The 22,016-nt window shown below is 33.1% G+C and overlaps 1 protein-coding gene across 3 annotated transcripts; it reads left to right on the top strand.

Moving 5' to 3' along the window:
- Positions 1 to 11,867: 11,867 nt before the first annotated feature.
- LOC132033837 (protein argonaute 4-like) lies at positions 11,868 to 21,793 on the top strand. 3 transcript variants are annotated; one of them, XM_059423948.1, is made up of 23 exons: positions 11,868 to 12,025; positions 14,847 to 15,085; positions 15,171 to 15,376; positions 15,462 to 15,686; positions 15,768 to 15,904; positions 15,999 to 16,096; positions 16,176 to 16,273; positions 16,416 to 16,584; positions 16,672 to 16,788; positions 16,867 to 16,974; positions 17,062 to 17,121; positions 17,225 to 17,338; positions 17,445 to 17,610; positions 17,697 to 17,809; positions 17,918 to 18,055; positions 18,255 to 18,385; positions 18,923 to 18,988; positions 19,618 to 19,681; positions 19,778 to 19,889; positions 19,967 to 20,040; positions 20,992 to 21,086; positions 21,190 to 21,221; positions 21,355 to 21,793. In XM_059423948.1, the coding sequence occupies exons 2-23, from the start codon at positions 14,858 to 14,860 to the stop codon at positions 21,528 to 21,530; spliced, it is 2,727 nt and encodes a 908-aa protein (XP_059279931.1). In that variant the 5' UTR covers positions 11,868 to 12,025; positions 14,847 to 14,857; the 3' UTR covers positions 21,531 to 21,793. The 3 variants fall into 3 exon arrangements, with proteins under 3 accessions (XP_059279931.1, XP_059279932.1, XP_059279933.1); XM_059423949.1 differs by having other exon boundaries at positions 11,893 to 12,025; positions 14,815 to 15,085; XM_059423950.1 differs by having other exon boundaries at positions 11,907 to 12,025; positions 14,831 to 15,085.
- The last annotated feature ends 223 nt before the right edge of the window (positions 21,794 to 22,016 follow it).

Here is a 22,016-nt window from a genome sequence, read left to right on the forward strand (position 1 = left end):
AGGGGAATATCATTATACTGTATGTTGTTTTTTTAATTGAAAATAGTGAATTTAGATGAACTCGGGATTTCAACAATAATGAAAGACCTTATCGATGTCGTCCACTGCCGTTTTGGCGCGACGCCCAAATCCTCCAAGTTCAACCAAACTACATCAAGTCATAAGCAAGATTCAACTATCCATAACACGCTTTGAAAATATGATTGAGACTTACATACTCAAATTTGACGGGTTGATTATCTTTAGGATTTGATATTTGCCACGTTCATATTGAATTACGTACTTGAGAAAAAGTATAAAAATGTGTTTTTTTTTCCTTTTCGTCCCACGACGTTCTTCCCCTATGAATTAACTGCTAACCTAAGCAAACATCACAAAAATTAGAGCCGTTTGGACATGATTTCATCTCATGAGATGAACGTGAGATGAAATCATGTTTGACATGCAATTTGGATTTCTTTAAGTTGCAATTTTCTTTTTATAAACATAAAACCCCACAAGTTGTGAAACCATCAAAAATTTCCCAATCTTATACAATCTTACCAATGAGTAAATCATAGTTCATAATAAAATTAATACGCTACTAAGGCCTTTTCTAAAAAATACAACATCAATTGATCAAACTTTAGTTAATAAAAAGGAAAATTTAACATGAATAGTAATGCAACTACTCTTTAATATAATTCTCCTACATGGTACGAACAATATATCTACCAATTTATGATTGGCAAAAAGAGAAAAGACATGTTTTAACCCCTGAACTTGGCACGAAAACTCACTTTAGCAACTAAACTTAACTTATTTATTTACCCCCCTTAACAACTTACGTTTCAATTGTTTTCCACCCCAAATTGTGTGACGTGCAAAAAAAATAAAAAATAATAATTAAGAGAGTGAAAAAAAAAAGTGGACCCGCTCATATATATATTATTATAAATTAAAAAATAAAATAAAAGTTATACAATTAAAAAATAAAATAAACATTATACAATTAAAAATAAAAATTATCACCATCTTCTTCACAATCCCCCTCCCACTCCACACCCCACCCACCATCTTCTTCCCCGCCATAGCCCCGCCCGCCCCCCCCCCCCCCCCACCACGCCCCCGCCCTGCCTATTTTTCCCAACTTCCCCCCCCCCCCCCCAAGCCGTTTCGTCCCTCGCCCCCCCCCCCCCCAAATACATCGGCTTCTTCTTCTTTTCATTTTCACCATTTTTTGATTTTTTGATTTTGATTTTGATTTTTAATTTTCTTTCAAAAATAAAGTTATAGAAGAAATGAGTTTCTAATAATGGTGGTGGAAGAAATGGGTTTCTAGAAATGGTGGTGGTTGCGGATGTTGGTATTTTAATTTTCTTTCAAAAAAATAAAGTTATGGAAGAAATGAAAGCTAATAAATTGCGGTGGAAGAAATGGGTTTGCTAGAAATGGTGGTGGTTGCGGATGTGGGTATTTTGATTTTCTTTCAAAATAAAGTTATGAAAGAAATGGGTTTCTTAATAATGGTGGTAGAAGAAATGAGTTTGCTAGAAATGGTGGTGGTTGTAGATGTGGAGTATTTTGATTTTCTTTCAAAAATAAAGTTATGGAAGAAATGAGTTTGCTAATAATGGTGGTAGAAGAAATGGGTTTGCTAGAAATGGAAGTGGTTGTGGATGTGGAGTTAAGATGGTGGTGATTTTTTTTTTTTTAAGGAATTTGATGAAATTTGGTGGAGATGATGGTGGTGGTGGTGGGTGTGGGTTAAAGATGATGGTGATGAATTTTTTTTTAAGGGCGCGTTCGTTCAATTTTTGCGGCAATGCATGGATTTACGGCAAGCGGTGGCGGTAACGAGAAAAGATGGTGGTTGATAAAAGTAGGGTGAGGATGAGGAGAAAGAAAAAGAAAGAGAAAGAAAAATAATAATAAAAGGAAAAACAAAAAATGATGTGTTGGTAATTTTTTGACGTAAGCAATGACAAGCAAGAACGCCGCAAGAATGCAGATTGTGATGACAAGAATGACGCTACGTGGCGAGCGTAATACACCTCCTATCATGAGAGTGGTATTATTTTTTTAGGTGGCAAACAATTGAAACGTAAGTTGTTAAAGGGGGAGTAAATAAATAGAAGTTAAGTTTAGTTGCTAAAGTGAGTTTTCGTGCCAAGTTCAGGGGTTAAAACATGTCTTTTCCCTTGGCAAAAATGATTGGTAAATATATCTACCAACTTATTGGTCTTTTTTTACAAAATATAAACGTATGAGTCAAATTTTACATTTATATTTTTTGAAATCATGATTTCAAATTTCAAATCATTTTTGGTGATTTGATTTCATCTTATGAGATTTAAATCGGAGATGTCATCGCATGTCCAAACGCCTACTAAGATTGAGCTGCAATATCCTTGTCTAGACACTACAGTAGGCCATCTCCGACTCTTAACTCCAAATCTTTACTCCAAAACGGAGTAAACTAACTCCAATCATTACTTCATTTTTACTTCAAAAAAGAATATTCCTTTTTATATTCTTCTCTCTCTTCCATATTATATTATTATCTTTTATTTAAATTTTATTTTTTTATTTCCATTAAACAAATGCTATTTTTTTCTTTTTACATATTCATCCCATATAATTCATATTTCTTTCTTATATAGCCATTTAAAATTAAAAAAAATTATACCATAAGTTTTTAAATAATATAATTTGTAAGCAAATATTATAGATTATACATATTAACGGATAATTCAAATAAAAGTGAAATCATTGAGATACAAGATAATTCAATATATATTACATTATGGTAAAATTTAGTTTAAATACTACTTAAATTTTCAACTTCTACCTCTAGTATGTTAGAAATTCTCTATTTAGTGGACCCTCATATTTAATATAATTGTACATAGATTGCTATCAATCAAAGACGCTCATTTTTTTTTATCTAATAAAGTGTTATTTTATTGGGCTATATAAATCTTATGTTATAAGGTATGGATTTTATATGCGTAGAACTAATTAACTTTTCGGTTATAATTAATGGGTTCATAAGCGAAGAGTTGCACCTTCTTACGAAAGGTTACATTTGGAGAGTTATATCTCTTCTAAAGAGGTGTCTCACCGTTATATATCGGTTGTGGTCCCTAAGTCGTTATTGATTTTTTTTCCTCTCTGCCCCATTAAGAGAAGTAACAAGACTTAGAAGATCATGACTTCCTTCTATCGATTATTACAATGGATTGAGGTAAGTGTCCTTACTATTCTTCTTGATTCACGTCACTGCCTAATGATTTAGTTGCAATCTTGTGTGGAGTGTATATAGTTTTACAACATAGTATGCTCCCATAAATGATCTATTAATGCATTACGAAGTGCAAAATGAGCATCTTTGTCTATTTTCAATTTCAGCAACATCTTATATTTTATATTTGCACCTTTCATTTTTGTGATGGGTATATATTTTTTTTATACAATTATAACTTATAATAAAATTAACTTTCAATTTTACATAAAAATAATATATGCACGAAAATTAATTATCAAAATTATATGCCAAAATTAAGATGTAAAATTAATATTATAAAGATATTACATAAACATAATTAGGTATATATAATATGATAAATTAACATGATTAAATAATAAAAATAATAATAAAATAATAGGGAATAGTGTTGGAGTGAATGAATAGTGTCACTCCAAATTTGGAGATGACATCGTTCACCCTCCAAAATGGAGTTTGGAGGTAAAAATGGAGGTGGGTTGGAGATGGCCTTAGTATGTTAATCATTAAAATCAATTAACACCAACAGTGAGTGTTGATTGAAAACTTAATTAAGTTATTTAGGTTACACGGAATAGTTTAATTAAGTTAGTTAGGTTACACGGAATAGGTACTAGTAGAATATATTTAAATAAATTCAGAAAAAATGTTCTCAATTTCAAATAGCAAACAGGAGTCGTTAGAGAAATATAGGTGTAACTGCCAGAAAAGGTCCAAAAATATCCCTAACGTATGGGAAATGTCACAAATACCCTCCATCCACCTACTGATCCAAAAATATCCCTCCATCCACCTATTTGGTCCAAAAATATCCCCAACCTATTTTTTTGGCTCAAGAATATCCCTCAAACTAACACTCTAATTTTGATGGTATTTTTTCAATTTTAAAATGCCACGTGGCTTGTTTTGATTGGCCACATATAATATTTAATTTAAAAATTAAACCCATATATGAATTTATCTTGTTTTTTCATTTAGTAGCAACTGGAAAATAGTGTATCTGCTAATGTTAGGTTCTCCTGTTTGCTGTTTGTATGGTAAATTTAATCCATAACTAATACTCGAAAATTTCATAGTTGGTATCATGCAAAAACATATATTGAGGAGGATATAGTTGTTATTGAGGTCTAAAATGGAGTGTGTTTTATGTTTCTCTCTGGCCATCGTTTTACCTTTTGTAAACTTGTTTGTAATGGATCACTGTCATGGAGTTGTGGCTAACAATTTGGGTTGAAATGCATTGGCAGAAGAGAAATGGCTATGGTCTTGGTAGGAGAAGGACAAATGTTCGGACAAGCATGGTCCAACGTGAAGAGGTTATAACGAGGACAATTAGATTAAATGAGTGGGGTATCTTTATTAAATAATATATGTGGCCAATCAACAAGCCACATGGCATTTTAAAATTGGAAAAATACCATCAAAATTAGGGTGCTAGTTTAAGGAGTATTCTTGTGTAAAAAGAATAGGTTGGGAATATTTTTGGACCAATAGGTGGATGAAGGGGTATTTTTGGACCAATAGGTGGATAGAGGGTATTTGTAAGCCATTTTCCATACGTTAGGGGTGTGTAACTAGTTTCTTTAATTTAAGTATGAATAGGGAAAAAAGTTGGTGGGAGAATAAGAGAAGGGTTAATCCGATGAAATTAATTTTATCTGTTAGAAGTATCTCAAGACTCCAATTTTGCGGATTGTAACTTTTGTCTTTACAGGATAATCACCAGAATACTTTTGTAGATTTTGATAACTATGAAGATACAATAAGATTTTTTTTTTCTAATAATGTCATTAGTCTACTAGTAGATATTTAAAACTCTTTTTTTTGGCATAACTATTTGGTATTAAATTATTTTCAACACTCAACTATTCAAATTATTGTAGCATAGAGCTTGTTAAGCAAAACCGTTCTTTAGGAATCTATAATCTCTAATTGAGAATGCAAAAAATTCATTTATTCCATCGCACTTCTTGATGATACATATAGAATTACTAAACATACAAATAATCATTAATAACACAAAAAGAATATGTATTTTCATCAAAATAAAGTCATGTAACATAGTGCATGATACATTTATCGCGTCAATAGTTATTTTTTACCTAAAATTTCAGTTCTATCACCATCTAATTAGAATTCATAAGGGGCGATAAAAGTTAGTGGTGTCCATTTTATCAAATTGTTCTATACAACAAGTTTTTCATTCATTTACTTTTTCTTCAAGACAGGACAAATTCTCCTTCCACCTTCCCTGTCGTGATGTACAATCTTTTAGGATACAGTGACATAAACAAAGTTGAATTCAAAATTTTATTGATATCGAGAAATCCAAAGCAATACTCGAACAATCTTAAAAAGGTTATTTTCTTTAAAATTAAATAAAAGCTATTGTACCCTTCTTAGAGGATGTAAAAAAATATTGAAGAGCTTTTTTTTTTCGTCGAAAGGGACAAAAAGTACATTATCCATTGTTTCAAAAAAGAATCACGAAGCTTGTGATACCAGAGCCAGCTAACTTGCACTATCAACTTTTTTTTATTTTATACAAATTGAATTTTGATATTAAGAATAAAAAGATAACATAAATATAATTATACTCACATTCTTCTATTTAAAACGACTCATTTTACATGTCTGCCTTTACAATATATTTTTCAAGTCATAAATTGCAATTCGTAAATACTTGTTTGTATCTGGTGTTTGCATCTATGATTTAACTATATAATTAATTTTAAGAATTAATAAATTTAGATGAAAGTGCATATTACTTAATTATAACCATAGTTAAGTATTAAAAAATATAGTACATGCAAGATATATGTTTTATACTTATTAGCTTGGTATAAATATTTTTATGCGGGTGAATTTTTAGGGATTGTTTGGTAAAGTGTATAAAAATAGTATTGAATAAAGTGTATTAATAGTAAAACGATTAGTTATGTTAAGATTATTTCTTATCGACTATTTGGTGTTGTGTATTGAAAATATAATGCATTGCATAATTTCCAAAAGGATACTATTTGTTAACAAAAATACCCTAAATATTCTTAACTTATAGGGACTTCAAGGACAATTTTAATCTTTAACGATGTTTATGCATATATAAATAGTTTTAGTATTGCTAGCACAACGATTTGCTATGTGTTATTTATAGATTGAATAATATCAAACTAAGGTATATAACTAATTGTATAAAAGCTAAGGCAAGGGATTAATGATGTCAAAACTAATACATATATTATTTTCTTTAATACTCCGACCAAACCACCTAAGGGGTCATTTGATAGGCGAACTAAATTATCCCGAAATTATTATAATCATAAGACTTATTTCATATAACAAACATAAATTAATTCCAAGATTAATGGGATGTCCCGTCATTACGTTTGAGGTACATTTTATACTCCGTTTAGTAGAAGATAGAGTATATATTTATCCTGGGATAAATTTATACATACTACCAAACTTTATATAAAATTAATTCAAACTTAGTGCTGGAATATTTACCTTATCCCTCGTACCTGAAGTTATCTAATTATTTATAAGGAGTATTATTTAGATGACTTGATCTTTTATTTTTCACTATCACGTTTTCTCACACAAGAAATTATTACGGAGTGACACATGGGGATCAAAGAAAGACACAAAAAGGAAAAAGAGTTTACAGGCAGGCCCGGCTGGAGGGGAAGCAACTAAAGCAGTTGTTTAGGCCCCGCAAGATTAAGGCCCCAATTTTATTTTATTTTATATACATTATTTATACATTGTAAACTATGAATAAAAGAGACTAGAATTTATACTTCTTTTCTTAAAATGTGATACAGGTTATTGAAATAAATAATTCTAATTTTATGCTCTTTCCGTCCCATTTATGTGACATTCTTTATTTTTTAGTTAGTTCAAAAAAGAATGACATCTCATTTTACCTTTTATGAGATAACTTATAGTCACAAAATTTCTTTGGCGTATTTTAAACTAAAAATTTCAAAAATCTTTCTTTTCTCTTATGCTTCGTGTCCAATCAGACACTTTCACATAAATTAGAGAGTAATAAACATTATGTAATATATAAAAGCAAACAAATTGATGACTACTTTGATAATTATAAAAAGATGAAGTCTCTTGTAAAGTTGATTGTTTCTTATAAATACTGGATTAGACCATTTTTTTACTTCAAAATAGACTTGAATTGTTCTAAATATATGAAATTATTTTGACATCTATATAGTGTTATGAAATTGAGATTATTAGATTATGAGAAGTTAGAAAAATATTATCGTAACCGTCTATATATGTTTCTTACACAAATGTTTATTTAAATTTTAGTGAATAGAGTTACTAAATATCTCTAATAGTGAAGCTAGCATGTAATTCAGTGAATAATCAAGATATACAAGATGATCTACATACCACCTTCACAAAAAAAGGAAAAAGAAAAGGATTTAGAATAAAAATATGTAAAATTTTATTAGATATTTTTAGGGCCGCTTATAGATGTTCTCTTTCCCCGATTTCGTTGATGTACAATCGTTTCAGGCATGCCATGGATCACAATAATCTCTATAATAATTATATTTTAGTGATTTTAATAATCTTTTTCACTATTTACTCTATACAAATTAAATTTTCACTCGCAAGAAGTAATTATAAGGAGCGACACGCGGGGACCAGAGAGAGACACAAAAAGGAAAATATAGTGTACATATTTTGGTGATTTTAATACAGTAATTTATTTCCACTATTTACTCTATACAAATTACATTTTCACAACAAGGAATTATAATTTACAAGGAGGGACACGTGGGGATCAGATAGAGACATAAAAAGGAAAAGAAGTGTTTGGTTATATGAGTCCGGAACCAAAATGACTCAATAAAAAATCAAGTGAACCAAAATACCCCAATAAAAAAAAGTTATAAAACTACTGCGCTAAAGTTTTTTTTTTTTTTTTTTTTGCATAGCGCAGTATTTTACTGCGCTATAGCTAGCACTAAAAAAAAAAAAAAAATTGGTAAACTTTTTTTTTTTTTAACACTTAGTGTTTTTTTCATACTTTGACTAACGATTAGTCGTGTGTCAAGACTCCGAAACGTCAATGTTTTATATAGAACCTAATATTTTTTAAGCGTACAATAATGTAGGCTCAATACATCAAGGATGCGTAGACGTTCGGATACGTCATTTTAGGTTGAAAAGGTGCAATCCGAAGTAAGTTTTGTTTGACCGTAAGATTATTTTAGTCAACTTTATATGTCGAGAAAATTATAATTTTTATTTTCAAAAATTGAAACCGCAAGTGAAATTGACATTCATAGCTACATTACCTCGGATTTTTACATTGAAATCTATTAAAATCATCTTAAGTAAATAAAATTGAAAATTCCGTGCCAATTTGGGGAAGAATTGAAATCGAATGGGATAAAAGGTGTTTTTTTAAAAATCGGCTCGGCCAAACCGCTTTACGGCAGTTTGTCCGCATAGATCTCGGAAAAATACGCAAGTTCAAAAAAAAAAAACACGTAAAATGGACGTCCGAGCGCAAAGTTATAACCATCTAAAGTTTGACTACTTTACAACTAGTTTTTCTCCCTATATTTTTTAGAATTATATTTATATTCAAAATAAAGTTATGTCTTGATTAAAAAATAACACGCTTAAATTAAAATCTTAAAAATAAAACGCCCTAAAGTTTCCAAACAAAACTTACTTGGTTTTTCAACCCCTAAAATGACTATCCGAACGTCTACATATCCTTGATGTATTATGCCTACATTATTGTACGCGAAAAATATCAAGCCCTATATAAAATATTGACGTTTGAAGTCTTGACACACACTAATCGTTGGTCAAAGTATGAAAAAAACACTAAATTTTTTCAAACAAAACTTACTTCGGGCACCTTTTCAACCCCTAAAATGACTATCCGAACGTCTACGTATCCTTGATGTATTGAGCTTACATTATTGTACGCAGAAAAAAATATCAGGTTCTATATAAAATATTGACGTTTCGGTGTCTTGACACACGACTAATCATTGGTTAAAGTATGGAAAAAACACTAAGTTTTTTCAAACAAAACTTACTTCGGCACCTTTTCAACCCCTAAAATGACGATCCGAACGTCTACGTATCCTTGATGTATTGGGCCTACATTATTGTACGCAAAAAAATATCGTGTTCTATATAAAAACATTGACGTTTCTGGTCTTGACACACGACTAATCGTTGGTTAAAGTATGGAAAAAACACTAAATTTTTTCAAACAAAACTTACTTCGACACCTTTTCAACCCCTAAGATGACTATCCGAACGTCTACGTATCCTTGATGTATTATGCCTACATTATTGTACGAAAAAATATCATTTTCTATATAAAATATTGACGTTTGAGTCTTGAAACACAACTAATCGTTGGTCAAAGTATGAAAAAAAAACACTAAGTTTTTTCAAACAAAACTTACTTCGGGCAGCCCCTAAAATGACTATCCGAACGTCTGCGTATCCTTGATGTATTGGGCCTACATTATTGTACGCGGAAAAAAATATCAGGTTTTATATAAAATATTGACGTTTCGGAGTCTTAACACACGACTAATTGTTGGTCAAAGTATGAAAAAACACTAAGTTTTTTCAAACAAAACTTACTTCGGGCACCTTTTCAACCCCTAAAATAACTATCCGAATGTCTACGTATCCTTGATGTATCGAGCCTATATTATTGTACGCAAAAAAATATCAGGTTCTATATAAAATATTGACGTTTCGGAGTCTTGACACACGATTAATTGTTGGTCAAAGTATGGAAAAAATACTAAGTGTTGCAAAAAAAAAAATGTGTACCAATTTTTTTTTTAGTGTTATTATATAGCGCAAAAAACATCTTTGCACTATGCAAAAAAAAAAAAATTTTTAGCGCAAAGAAAATACAAGGCTAAAGCGCTTAACATCCGTCTTCGTGAACTGCAAAGGTAGTTTTGTAACTTTTTTTTTATTGGGGTATTTGGTTCACTTGATTTTTTATTGAGTCATTTTGGTTCCGACCCTTGTTTATATAGACACGGATCGCAATAATCTCTATAATAATTTATATTTTGGTGATTTTAATATTTATTTTCAATATTTACTCTATACAAATTAAGTTTTCACACATTACTATTATATATAAGAGGGAATGTGAGGACTTTTGTAGTCCTCACAATAATTTCCCAAATTTTTAAAAACTTTTTCATTAATTACTTTTATATCCTAATTTTATTTATTTAAGTCAATTTTTTTGTTTTTTGTTTTTAAAGTCTACTTTTCAAAAGCTATAAAATGGACTTTTGTAGTCCTTACAATAATTTTCAAATTTTTTTAAAACTTTTTAATTAATTACTTTTAGGTCCTAATCTTATTTATTTATGTCAATTTTTTTGTTTTTGTTTTTAAGTTTCCTTTTTCAAAAGCTATCAAACCTCCTACCTCATTTTTCACGTTCTTTGATTTTCGATTGGTGCTCGATATCCGCATTCATGAGCCAATTAATCTACATAATTCGCACCGCATCGCGCCTATTCGGGAGCGCTTCCTCCAAAGATTTTTTTCCATATCCATGTTCGAACCCCCTAATCCCTAATTAAGAGAGGAGCGGCCTCCATCCAGAGAGAGACACAAGTTAAATTATGTATTTATCTTAAAAGTTCATTAACTATGTATAGATTATTTATTTAGAACTAAATAACTTCAGAAAATTAGGATACATAAGTTATAATTTCATCAAAATGGAAGTTAAAATATTAAAAGAGTGGAATGAAAATTTTACTTTTATATAACTACCCACTTGTGACTACAATGGGTATATGGTTGTTGTTGTAGTTGTTGTACACTTGTACTAACACAAATTATATTTTTTAGTTAAAATATTTATTTTATATTCGAGTTTGGTAGAAATTAAGTCACATAACTAGTAAGGATTTATAATTGGAGAATTTCAATAATGTACAATCTAGATATAAAATTATATTTGCGGAGTCATATTTTTAAATTACATCCCGCATAGTCACTTTTCACAATATACAATATTATACAACTTTATACATCTAGACAATATATTAACTTTGTATAAAAGTGTATAATAATTTATAAAGTGTATAATAATGTATAAGAGGATTATATATTTTGGTGATTTTAATTTTTTTTTCCCACTATCACTCTATACAAATTAAATTTTCACGCACAAGAAATATACTAATTTATAAGGAGGGACACGTGGGGACCAGAGAGAGACACAAAAAGGAAAAATATTGTATAGACAAGGAAAGATATATTGATTATATTTTGGTGATTTTAATACAGTAATTTATTTCCACTATTTACTCTACACAAATTACATTTTCACAACAAGGAATTATACTCTAATTTACAAGGAGGGACACGTGGGAGCCACAAACAGGAAAAGAAGCGTTTATATAGACAACATGGATCACAATAATCTCTATAATAATTATATTTTGGTGGTTTTAATAATTTTTTCCGCGATTTACTCTATACAAATTAAATTTTAACACATAAGAAATTATAAATTATAAGTAGGGACACGTGGGGATCAGAGAGAGAGACACAAAAAAGGGAAAAGGCAGTAATTTTAGGCAGAGTCGTAACTGTTGGTAGTACTAAATACTCAGTCCACTTTTACTCTCTCATAAAACATTGTCACTCTCTTTTCTCGTGTTCTCATTAGGGTTTTCTTTCTTTGATTCATCTGCCTCCTTTCGGCTTAAGGTATAATCCTTAGCACAAATTATTTGTTTTCTTCAAGTATTTGTTGTGGATTTTGTGTTTTTTCTGGTTACAAATCGGTCAATGTTGCTTTGTTTTTAGTGTTTTTGGTCGAAAAATTATGGGTTTTGTGTTTTTTCTGATGAAAGTTAATGGGTTTTTGCTGTAATATGATTTTTTAGCAAATTTTAGTGTTTTCTTGAAGTATTTTGTGTTTTTCTGGTTACAAATCGGTCAATGCTGCTTTAGTTTGAGTTTTTTGGTCTAAAAATTCTGGGTTGTTTTGTTTTTGGTTGAATATTTTTTTTTTTTTTTTTTTGTGTTTTTAATTCTGGGGTTTGTGTTTTTTCTGCTGTTTACGATGAAGGTTGATGTTTTTTTTTTGCTGAAATATGATTTTAAGTGTTGGAATATGAGGATTTTTCTTTCTATCTTGTTTTTTTCTTAGACTTCTTGGCTTGCATGTATATTATTTGATGCATTTTTGAAGTATTTTGTGTTTTTATTGGTTAAGAATCGGTCAATGCTGCTTTAGTTTGAGTGTTTTTGGTCGAAATTTGTTGGGGTTTGTATTGTTTTTTCTTATGACAAAAAATTGGTGTTTTCTTGAAGTATTTTGTGTAGATTTTGTTTTTCTGGTTAAAAATGGTCAATGATGCTTTATTTGAGTGTTTTTTGGTAGAAAAATCATGGGGTTTGTGTTTTTTCTCTTTATGGTTAAATTTTGGTGTTTTCTTTTAGTCTTTTGTGTTTTTCTGGTTATGAATCGTTAATGCTACATTAGTTTGACTGTATTTTGGTCGAAAATTGCTGGGGTTGCTTTTTTTTTCTTTTTTTTTCTTTCTTTTCTGTTGTGTCTGATGAATTTTGATGGGTTTTTCCTGAAATTTAAATTTTGCTGCTTTAGTTTGAGTGTTTTGTGGTCGAAAAAGTGGATTTTAAGTGTTGGAATATTAGTATTTTTCTTTCTGTTTTGTTTTTTGGGAATGTCATGACTTGCATGTGTCTTTTTGGTAAAATTTGATGATCTCTTGAAGTATTTTGTGTCGATTTTGTGATTTTTCTGTTTACAAATCGGTCAATGCTGCTTTAATTTGAGTGATTTTAGTCCAAAAATTTTGGGTTTTTTTTTATAACTGAAATATGATTTTTAAAGCAAATTTTGGTGTTTCTTGAAGTATTTTGTGTTTTTTCTTGTTAAAAATGGTCAATGCTTCTTTATTTGAGTGTTTTTGGTCGAAAAACTCTGGAGGTTTTTGTTCTTTTGGTCGAAAAAATTTGGAGTCTGTGTTTTTTTGTTGAAAAATTTGGGGTTTGTGTTTTTGGTTGAAAAGCATTGGGGTTTGTGTTTTTTTTTCTCTCGTTTTTTCTGATGCGTCCGATGGGTTTTTTGCTGAAATAAGTTTTTTTTTTTTTTTTAAAACCTGGAAACTGAATAAGACATAAAACAAAAGAAAAAGGAAAATGTTGATTTATGTGTTTGGAATATCAGGGTTTTTCTTTGTTTCCCTTTTCTTTTTTTTTTTTGGATTTCAAGGCTTGCATGTGTGTTATGTGATGCATTTTTTAAGTATTTTGTGTTTTCTGGTTAAGAGTCTGTCAATGCTGCTTTAGTTTGTGAGTGTTTTGGAAGAAAAGTTCTGGGGTCTTTGAAGCCTGTTAAAACCCTTCAATTATTTTTGGGGTTTGTTTGATTTTTATTCTGATGAAAAGTTTCTGGACTGTTTGAACTTATGCTGAAATGTTTTTCCAAAACCGGAAACTGAAGAATGTAGAAACATTTCAAAAGAAAAAGAGAAAAAAACAAACAAAAGAAAGAGTTTTAACTCTGAGAAGTCAATGTATTTGTATCTTCCTTTTATGTGTGGTTTTCTTGCCTTGCATGTTATATGGCTTCATTTATAAGGTCTGCGTACGCTCTACCCTCCCCAGACCTCACCATGTGGGAATAACCTGGGTATGTTGTTGTTGTTGGACTTTTTGTTGAACATTACTCTGTTGTAGTGGTTGAATAGTTAGTGAAACCTTTTTGATATTTGTAGTATTTTTAAATAAAAAATTTCTGGGGTTTTGTGGATCTAGTGAGATGACTTGTATTTCTGCTGGAATGTATTTTCTAAACCTGGAATAGAAGAAGACAAAGAACTCAAAAAAGAAACAAAAAGTTAACATGAAATAAAAAACAAAGAAGCAAACCTTGATTTTGAGTGTGAAATATCAGAGGTTTTCTTTCTGTTTGTGATTTTATTGGCTTGCTTGTCTGTATTATGGATTGATTTGTTGAAATTGATATACTTGTGCTATTCTGTTTGTGAATTTTTACGTTTTCCACTCAGCAATCTTTTCTCTGTTTATAGTATGCTGTGATTTGGTCCCTTCCTGTGGCAGTCTTGCAAGTGTGTCTGTTTTAGATTTCAAGGGTATGGTCTTCTTGATGTTTTGCTGAAAAACTGTTGGTTTGAAATTGAATGAAGCAGCTTATCTAGTATTTCCCTAAAGACCTGCTTATATTTGCTCTCTCTAAATAACACCTGTTTGTTTCTGTAGGTTTCTCTTTCAGCATTTTTTTATGACATTTGTTAGAGTTAGTGCCAAAAACAAGTTTGTGTTGTTGAGTTTTACTTCTGGGCTCAAAACCTTTAATATGGTTTACTGCATGTCTTTGTCTATCCTAGTCTGCCTGTTTTTGTTTAGGTTGAAGTTTGTAGTAAGAACTGAATGTGCTTCTTTGCTTTTAGTTTTTCTTCCATTGATATGTTATTTGTTCTTTCCGCATGGCTTCTTTGCTTTAGTTTGTCTGAAATTCAGATTTTCTACTTCATAGAGGATCTTGATATGGCTGAAGAAGAAACGAATGGAGCAGCAGAGGGTCTGCCACCTCCTCCCCCTGTTCCACCAGATTTCACTCCTGCTAAAACAGAAGTAGAGCCTGTGAAGAAGAAGGTTCTACGTGTTCCAATGGCCAGACGTGGCATTGGAAACAAGGGACAGAAGATTCAAATCCTGACTAATCACTTCAAAGTGAATGTGACCAATGTGGATGGGCACTTCTTTCACTACAGTGTATGTTTATGTACCCGTCTTCTTTTTTTGGTTCTCTATAGTTTATAATTCCCTGCCCTTGTTAAACTCTTTTTTTTTTCGACAGGTGGCCCTTTTCTATGAAGATGGTCGGCCAGTAGATGGCAAGGGAGTTGGCAGAAAGGTCTTAGATAGAGTCCACGAGACCTATGATACAGAGTTAGCTGGTAAGGAGTTTGCTTACGACGGCGAAAAAAGCTTGTTTACCATTGGAGCACTGCCTCGAAACAAGATGGAGTTTACTGTTGTCCTAGAGGACGTGACATCAAACAGGTTACTTTTTTAGATGCCTGAATCTTACTTGTTTCCCAGTCATTGTACCAGTTTTGACTGTCTGTTTACAACTTTTCATCTTCAGGAACAATGGTAATAGCAGCCCTGGTGGACATGGAAGTCCAAATGACAATGACAGGAAAAGGCTAAGGCGTCCTTACCAGTCCAAAACTTTCAAGGTGGAGATCAGTTTTGCTGCAAAAATCCCGATGCAGGCGATTGCAAACGCACTGCGTGGTCAAGAGTCGGAGAACTCTCAAGAGGCCTTGAGAGTTTTGGATATCATCTTAAGGCAGCATGCTGCAAAACAGTAAGTAATTTTTGTTTCTTTTCACTTGATGGTTCAAGTCTCTATTTCCTCGCTTCATTTAGTTCATGTTCTTTGTATCAGGGGTTGCTTGCTTGTTAGACAATCCTTTTTTCACAATGATCCGAAGAACTTTGTTGATGTTGGAGGTGGTGTCCTTGGTTGTCGAGGATTCCATTCCAGCTTCCGGACCACCCAGAGTGGCTTGTCCCTGAACATTGGTAATGACTCTAGTTGTTAATATTTCAAGTATCACGTTTCATATTTCTATGATAGCACAGTGATTTTAATGCTCTCCTTTTGCTTCAATTGCAGATGTGTCTACAACAATGATTATCCAGCCTGGGCCTGTAGTGGACTTTCTGATAGCAAATCAAAATGCTAAAGATCCTTTTTCACTGGATTGGGCAAAGGTAGATTCTTGTTTCTTGTTCTGTTTATCTAGTTAATGTGAATTGTAGCTAAGCAGGGATTGTTTACACAATTTATTAGGCCAAACGTGTACTCAAGAATTTGAGGGTGAAGACAAGTCCCACTAATCAAGAGTACAAGATTACTGGATTAAGTGACAGACCTTGTCGTGAGCAATTGTATGCATTCATTTCTTTGATTCATTTCTTTCTTTCATTCATTATTGCTTCTTATTGAACCTTGTCATGATTAAGTAGCGCTTGCAGGTATCTAATTTGCAGAAGCAAGATGGTTAAAACTCATCTTCTTTTTCCATTTTAGGTTTACCCTGAAGCAGAAAGGGAAAGATGTGGACGGTGAGGTCCAAACTACAGAAATTACTGTGTATGATTACTTTGTCAACCACCGTAACATAGAGTTGCGTTATTCTGCTGATTTACCCTGCATTAATGTGGGGAAGCCTAAACGGCCAACCTATTTCCCTATTGAGGTAAAAGCCTCTGGTCAAAATTAGAGGCCTATGTTTACTTGTTTCCTGTGCGTAAGATAACATCAAGTTTTTTTCTGATTGTTTCAGCTCTGCTCTTTGGTGTCGTTACAAAGATACACAAAATCTTTGTCCACTTTCCAGAGGTCTTCATTGGTGGAGAAATCTAGGCAAAAGCCTCAGGAGAGGATGAATGTCCTAAGCAATGTAGGTTTTTCCTAAATTGAAAGAATCTACCACAGTTTTCTGGTGAATAGGCACTAATTATTTTGTGAATTGGTATAGGCTCTCAAGATCAACCAATATGATGCAGAGCCCCTGCTTCGTGCCTGTGGAATATCAATTAGCAGTAACTTCACTCAAGTTGATGGACGTGTTCTTCCTCCCCCAAAGGTATTTAATTTATAGTCACTTCTCGGCTAGGAACTCATGTATTGAATTTGGAAATTCAGTCTGCCCTTACTTTTTATATTTCATCAGTTGAAGACAGGTAATGATGACTTTGTCCCTCGCAACGGCAGATGGAATTTCAATAACAAGGTCCAGAACTGCTCCTTTTGATATGATATTTTCCTCTGGATCTATTTACTTAAGCCTCATTGTTTGTTTGAATCTTCTTTTCACTTTTTATCTGTAATGGCAGAGACTCGTTGATCCAACGAAGATAGAACGCTGGGCCGTTGTCAATTTTTCTGCACGCTGTAATATACAAGGGCTAATCAGTGATCTGATTAAATGTGGAAAGCTGAAAGGAATTGTAAGTTTCCTCAAATTCGTAATTACTTGGAAACTGACTGTGAAGATAAAAGACTGATCATTGTTCCTTTTTTTTTTTGTTTTTTTAAATTATAAAACTTGTTTAGATGGTGGAAGATCCATTTGATGTTTTTGAAGAGTCTCCACAAGTCAGAAGGGCTCCACCGCTTGTTAGAGTTGAGAAAATGTTTGAACAAGTCCAGTCTAAACTTCCTGGGGCACCGAAATTTCTGCTTTGTCTGCTTCCCGAGAGGAAAAACTGTGATGTATACGGTTAGTATGATGTACTTGTACTCTTGATTAGTAGATACCTCCAACAGTTAGATAACTGATGTGAAATATCTTATTTGAACTCGCAGGACCATGGAAGAGAAAGAATCTGGCTGAGTATGGCATTGTTACCCAATGTATAGCTCCCACAAGAGTCAATGATCAATATATCACAAATGTCCTCCTGAAGATAAATGCAAAGGTGAGAGTTCTGAGCCCATCAGTTGTGTGCTATCATTCTGAGCCATCTACTTTTTCCCACCTTTCCTTGCTTCTTTGTGTTCCTAATCATCTTATTTCTTTGTGGCAGCTCGGTGGTTTAAATTCAATGTTGACTGTTGAGCATTCTCCCTCGATCCCTATGGTATCTAAGGTTCCCACCATTATTCTAGGGATGGATGTGTCCCACGGCTCTCCTGGCCAATCTGATGTTCCGTCCATTGCTGCGGTATGATCTGTCAAGTTTCATTAAATTAATTTTTTGTTTCCTTTTTAATCAATCGGATCTATGATTATTTGTTTGTTTTGGTACTTAAAAAAGTAGTCGCCTAACGTTTACAAGGACTTGAAGGGACATATGTGGCATTTTCCTCCCTCTCGAAATTTATAATGGTTTCTCTCTGTCTGTTCGTTGGTAACTTGACCAGGTTGTCAGCTCAAGGCAGTGGCCTTCGATATCTCGTTACAGAGCTTCAGTTCGTACTCAGTCTCCTAAAGTGGAGATGATAGACAACTTATTTAAACGTGTTTCCGACACTGAAGATGAGGGAATAATGAGGTGAGTTTGCTTTTTCAGGTTTGCCTTTTTTTATTTGGGTGGGGACTTACAGTTGGGGCTACTCACAATTACTTAAGCTACACAAGAGAGCAAAGCAACCTCTATGATGGTGCTCACTGCTTGTTTGCTTTGGGTCTCGAATGGAGTGCTCTTTACCATGACAAGGTTTTGGCCTAATGCGTGTTGGGGCGGGGAAGCTGCATTAGTGAATATTTTATTTTAGTTAGATTTGCATGTGGAATATTAACTTTTTGGGTCTTGAGTGTGTTAGTTTAACAGAACATTTTGATGCATCACGTGGAAACTAAATTGATTGGATTTTATGCTTGTAGCTAGATAAAAGCAGTGGTCCCAGTGAATAAAGTATGTTTTAGTTTGGAATAATATACTGTAGCAACAACATACCCAATATACTCCCACCAAAGTGTGGTCCGGGGAGGGTAAAGTGTACGCAGACCGTACCCCTACCTTCACAAGGTAGGGAGAATCTACTCTATTGTAGCATTTCCCAGAAATAATTATGCTAATGAATTGCAGGGAGGCTTTGCTTGATTTTTATGTGAGTTCTGGAAAAAGGAAGCCTGAGCATATAATCATATTCAGGTGATTTTCCATCCGTCTCTCTTATATTCCATTTAATTCCAGCGAAATTTGTGCTATATACAAGTGCCATTTTGTTGTGTAAATGTTTGTTTTAGGTTTACAGTATCGATGTTATGTCGACTAAATGCTCCAAATACTGGCACTGGCATGAGATGAAAGTGAAATTAAAGTCGATGACCCAGTTGGGCATGAATAAAAACTTTGAAAAAAGACCTTCTTGTAACAGTATACAGGCACTTGAGATGTTAGCTACAATCTCATCTGGAGAAAACCGCATAAAATATTTGTAAGGTCATGGTCTGAGTGTTCGTTGATGCTGATTCTGGGTTGCAAACAATTTGAGAGTAGCTTATATATGACATGTATTTTGTTGGCCGTGTAGATTGATATTCCTAGTTTGACTTTTTCCTGAGATGAAATTCTTCATCTGCAGTTCATTATGTGGTACTTGTGGTTCTGATATTATTTTCCACCTTTTGTTGTCTTTCTTGTAACCTTGTTCTTTTTCCACCTTTTGTAATTCTCTGTCTTAGAGCAATAAACTGCGTACATGCGTGACCCTGGGGCTTAGTTCAAGTGACAAAGGTTTGATATAATCGTAGTTATTAATTGTCTTGTTCAAATTTCAGGGACGGAGTCAGTGAATCTCAATTCAATCAAGTGCTGAATGTTGAGCTGGATCAGATCATTGAGGTGGTTTTGCCTGATAAATTATATCTTGATGAATAGTGAGCTTGACTCAGGGAAACCAATATATATAATTTTACTTTATCATTTGTTGATTAATAGGCTTGCAAATTTTTGGACGAGAAGTGGAACCCCAAATTTGTGGTGATAGTTGCCCAGAAGAATCACCACACTAAGTTTTTCCAGCCGAATGATCCGAATAATGTTCCTCCAGGTACCACGTGAAGTCAGTTATTTGTTGCAACTAATGCACTGGATGAAATTGCTTGCTTACACATTCACCTTGTGCAGGCACAATTATAGACAACAAAGTCTGTCATCCTAGGAATTATGACTTCTATTTGTGCGCCCATGCTGGGATGATTGTAAGTCTTTTGTTCTTTAGTTTTCTTTTCCATCTCTGTTTTCGTAGTAATAGTTTTTGGTACTTCATTCTTTGATTATTCTTTTGGTTCATCATTTTTTCTCTTCTATTGTTGTTGTTGTGTTTGCAGTGTGTTTGTCCTATACAATAACTTGATGTGTTAAAAGATCCTCCCCTAAGCTGAAAAACTTCTGAATTTTTATATGAAATAGGGCTGAGAAAAGCTTGATCCTAACTCCTTGAAGGTTTTGTAGTTCAATCACGTGTGTATCATGTGATTTGCTTGCAATGGGAAACTGTAAGCTGCTAATAGTTGATTCTACCCTTCAGATCCTATTTAGTAGCTTGGTCCTTGCTAATTAGGATGCTGGTGCAGCATAGTTTAATCTATAATACAAAAGGTTTTTTGCCCCACTCCAGAGTCCAATGACAGCTTTCTGGCCACTTTCAGTTGTCTAATTTCTACGTAATTTGTATAATTGATATTTTTGGAGAACACTATTAGTTCATTCAATGGGAAGGGAAGAATAAAACAGGAAATGTTCCCATTTTTGGTGCTTCCTGGGTCAAATAAGGGGACAGAGGTGATTGGAGGTTCAACCAGATTCTAGGATTTGGAGGGAGGCAGATGAGCTGTATTACATTATCTGCATGGTCATTGTATGTAATTCTCCTTGTTTGTGTGTTAGGGTGAGTGAGGGAGAACCATTTAGATCAGTCTGTCCAACCTTTTATGTGCAATTTCTCGTTTTTGGTTGCATTGGCATATAATCTTTTGTCTATATGCTGAATGTTGGTGTCTAAATGCAGTATTTCGTCTTTCAAAGCTTAGCTAGCATCTGTATGCTGAATGTTGTTGAATCATTTACAATTAATCAATCAACTGTGCCACAATCCTATATAAGTTGGGGTCCGTCATCTATATTCTTATTTGACAATGATTATTTTGTAGGGTACCACTCGTCCTACGCACTACCATGTGTTGTTTGATGAACTTGGTTTCTCGGCTGATGATCTTCAGGAGCTTGTTCATAATCTCTCATATGTGTAAGTATTGCATTAAGTATCTTGTAGCTGTTATTAGTTTCTTCTCAGTAGGTTTACTGCCAAATGTTGCTATTAACAAATATTGTCATATCAAACCTTGCAGGTACCAGAGAAGCACCACTGCTATATCTGTTGGTAAGTCTCATTTCCATTGTAAATACAGTTGTGCCAAGAACTTGATTATGTTAAAATAAATACAATACATCACTCTTCTACCTTCTCTTTTTCGTTGCACTTCTTGTACTCAATTCGTTGTGTTTACATGCAGTTGCTCCTATCTGTTATGCTCATCTGGCTGCAACTCAGATGGGGCAGTGGATGAAGTTTGAGGATACATCAGAAACGTCCTCTATGCGTGGTGGAGTGACGAATGCTGGACCTGTTGCTGTTCCCCAGCTTCCAAAGCTCGAGGAGAAAGTCTCCAGCTCTATGTTCTTCTGCTGAGGCCTTGTTTAGCCTGTCACCTGCTTTTGCTTTTAAGTGTGGTTAAAAGTGGATACTTGGTTTGTGAATAGTTCCTTTCTGGTTTAAAACTCTCTTAAGTGAATGACTATGCTGCTTTATTGGTTTAGGACCATGTTGAAACCCCTCCCATAACATCTTTTGCTTTGTGGGCTACTCTCTTAACTTATTTTGTTTTGTATACCCTATTTTGGTGGGGTTTAAACTGCTAAGTTATGGGAAAAGACCATTGTCGGTTTGCAGTAGTTTTTATGCCTTCAATGCTCTTATTTTTCGACTTGCAAACAGGTTAAATACTCAAGAGGTTCCTATGGTGGACTTGTCTCCTGGTATTATGTTATGTCAGAATAGAATATCAATTCCCTTCACCGAGTTTAGCGTACCAGTTCTTTTTCATCTTTAAAGAGAGATGCAAATTTAACGTATCAGTACACCCTTAATATACAATGTGAAACTTTATCTTGTAGT

Source organism: Lycium ferocissimum, chromosome 10 (genome assembly GCF_029784015.1).
Source record: "Lycium ferocissimum isolate CSIRO_LF1 chromosome 10, AGI_CSIRO_Lferr_CH_V1, whole genome shotgun sequence".
Lineage (NCBI taxonomy): Eukaryota > Viridiplantae > Streptophyta > Magnoliopsida > Solanales > Solanaceae > Lycium > Lycium ferocissimum.

What these genes read in the sequence shown, in the direction of transcription:
- LOC132033837 (XM_059423948.1), top strand. Translation starts at nt 14,858, where the DNA reads ATGGCTGAAGAAGAAACGAATGGAGCAGCAGAGGGTCTGCCACCTCCT. An exon ending in GTGTTCTTCCTCCCCCAAAG is followed by an intron (nt 16,975 to 17,061) that starts GTATTTAATTTA and finishes ATATTTCATCAG; the next exon opens with TTGAAGACAGGTAATGATGA. An exon ending in GTTCATAATCTCTCATATGT is followed by an intron (nt 21,087 to 21,189) that starts GTAAGTATTGCA and finishes CAAACCTTGCAG; the next exon opens with GTACCAGAGAAGCACCACTG.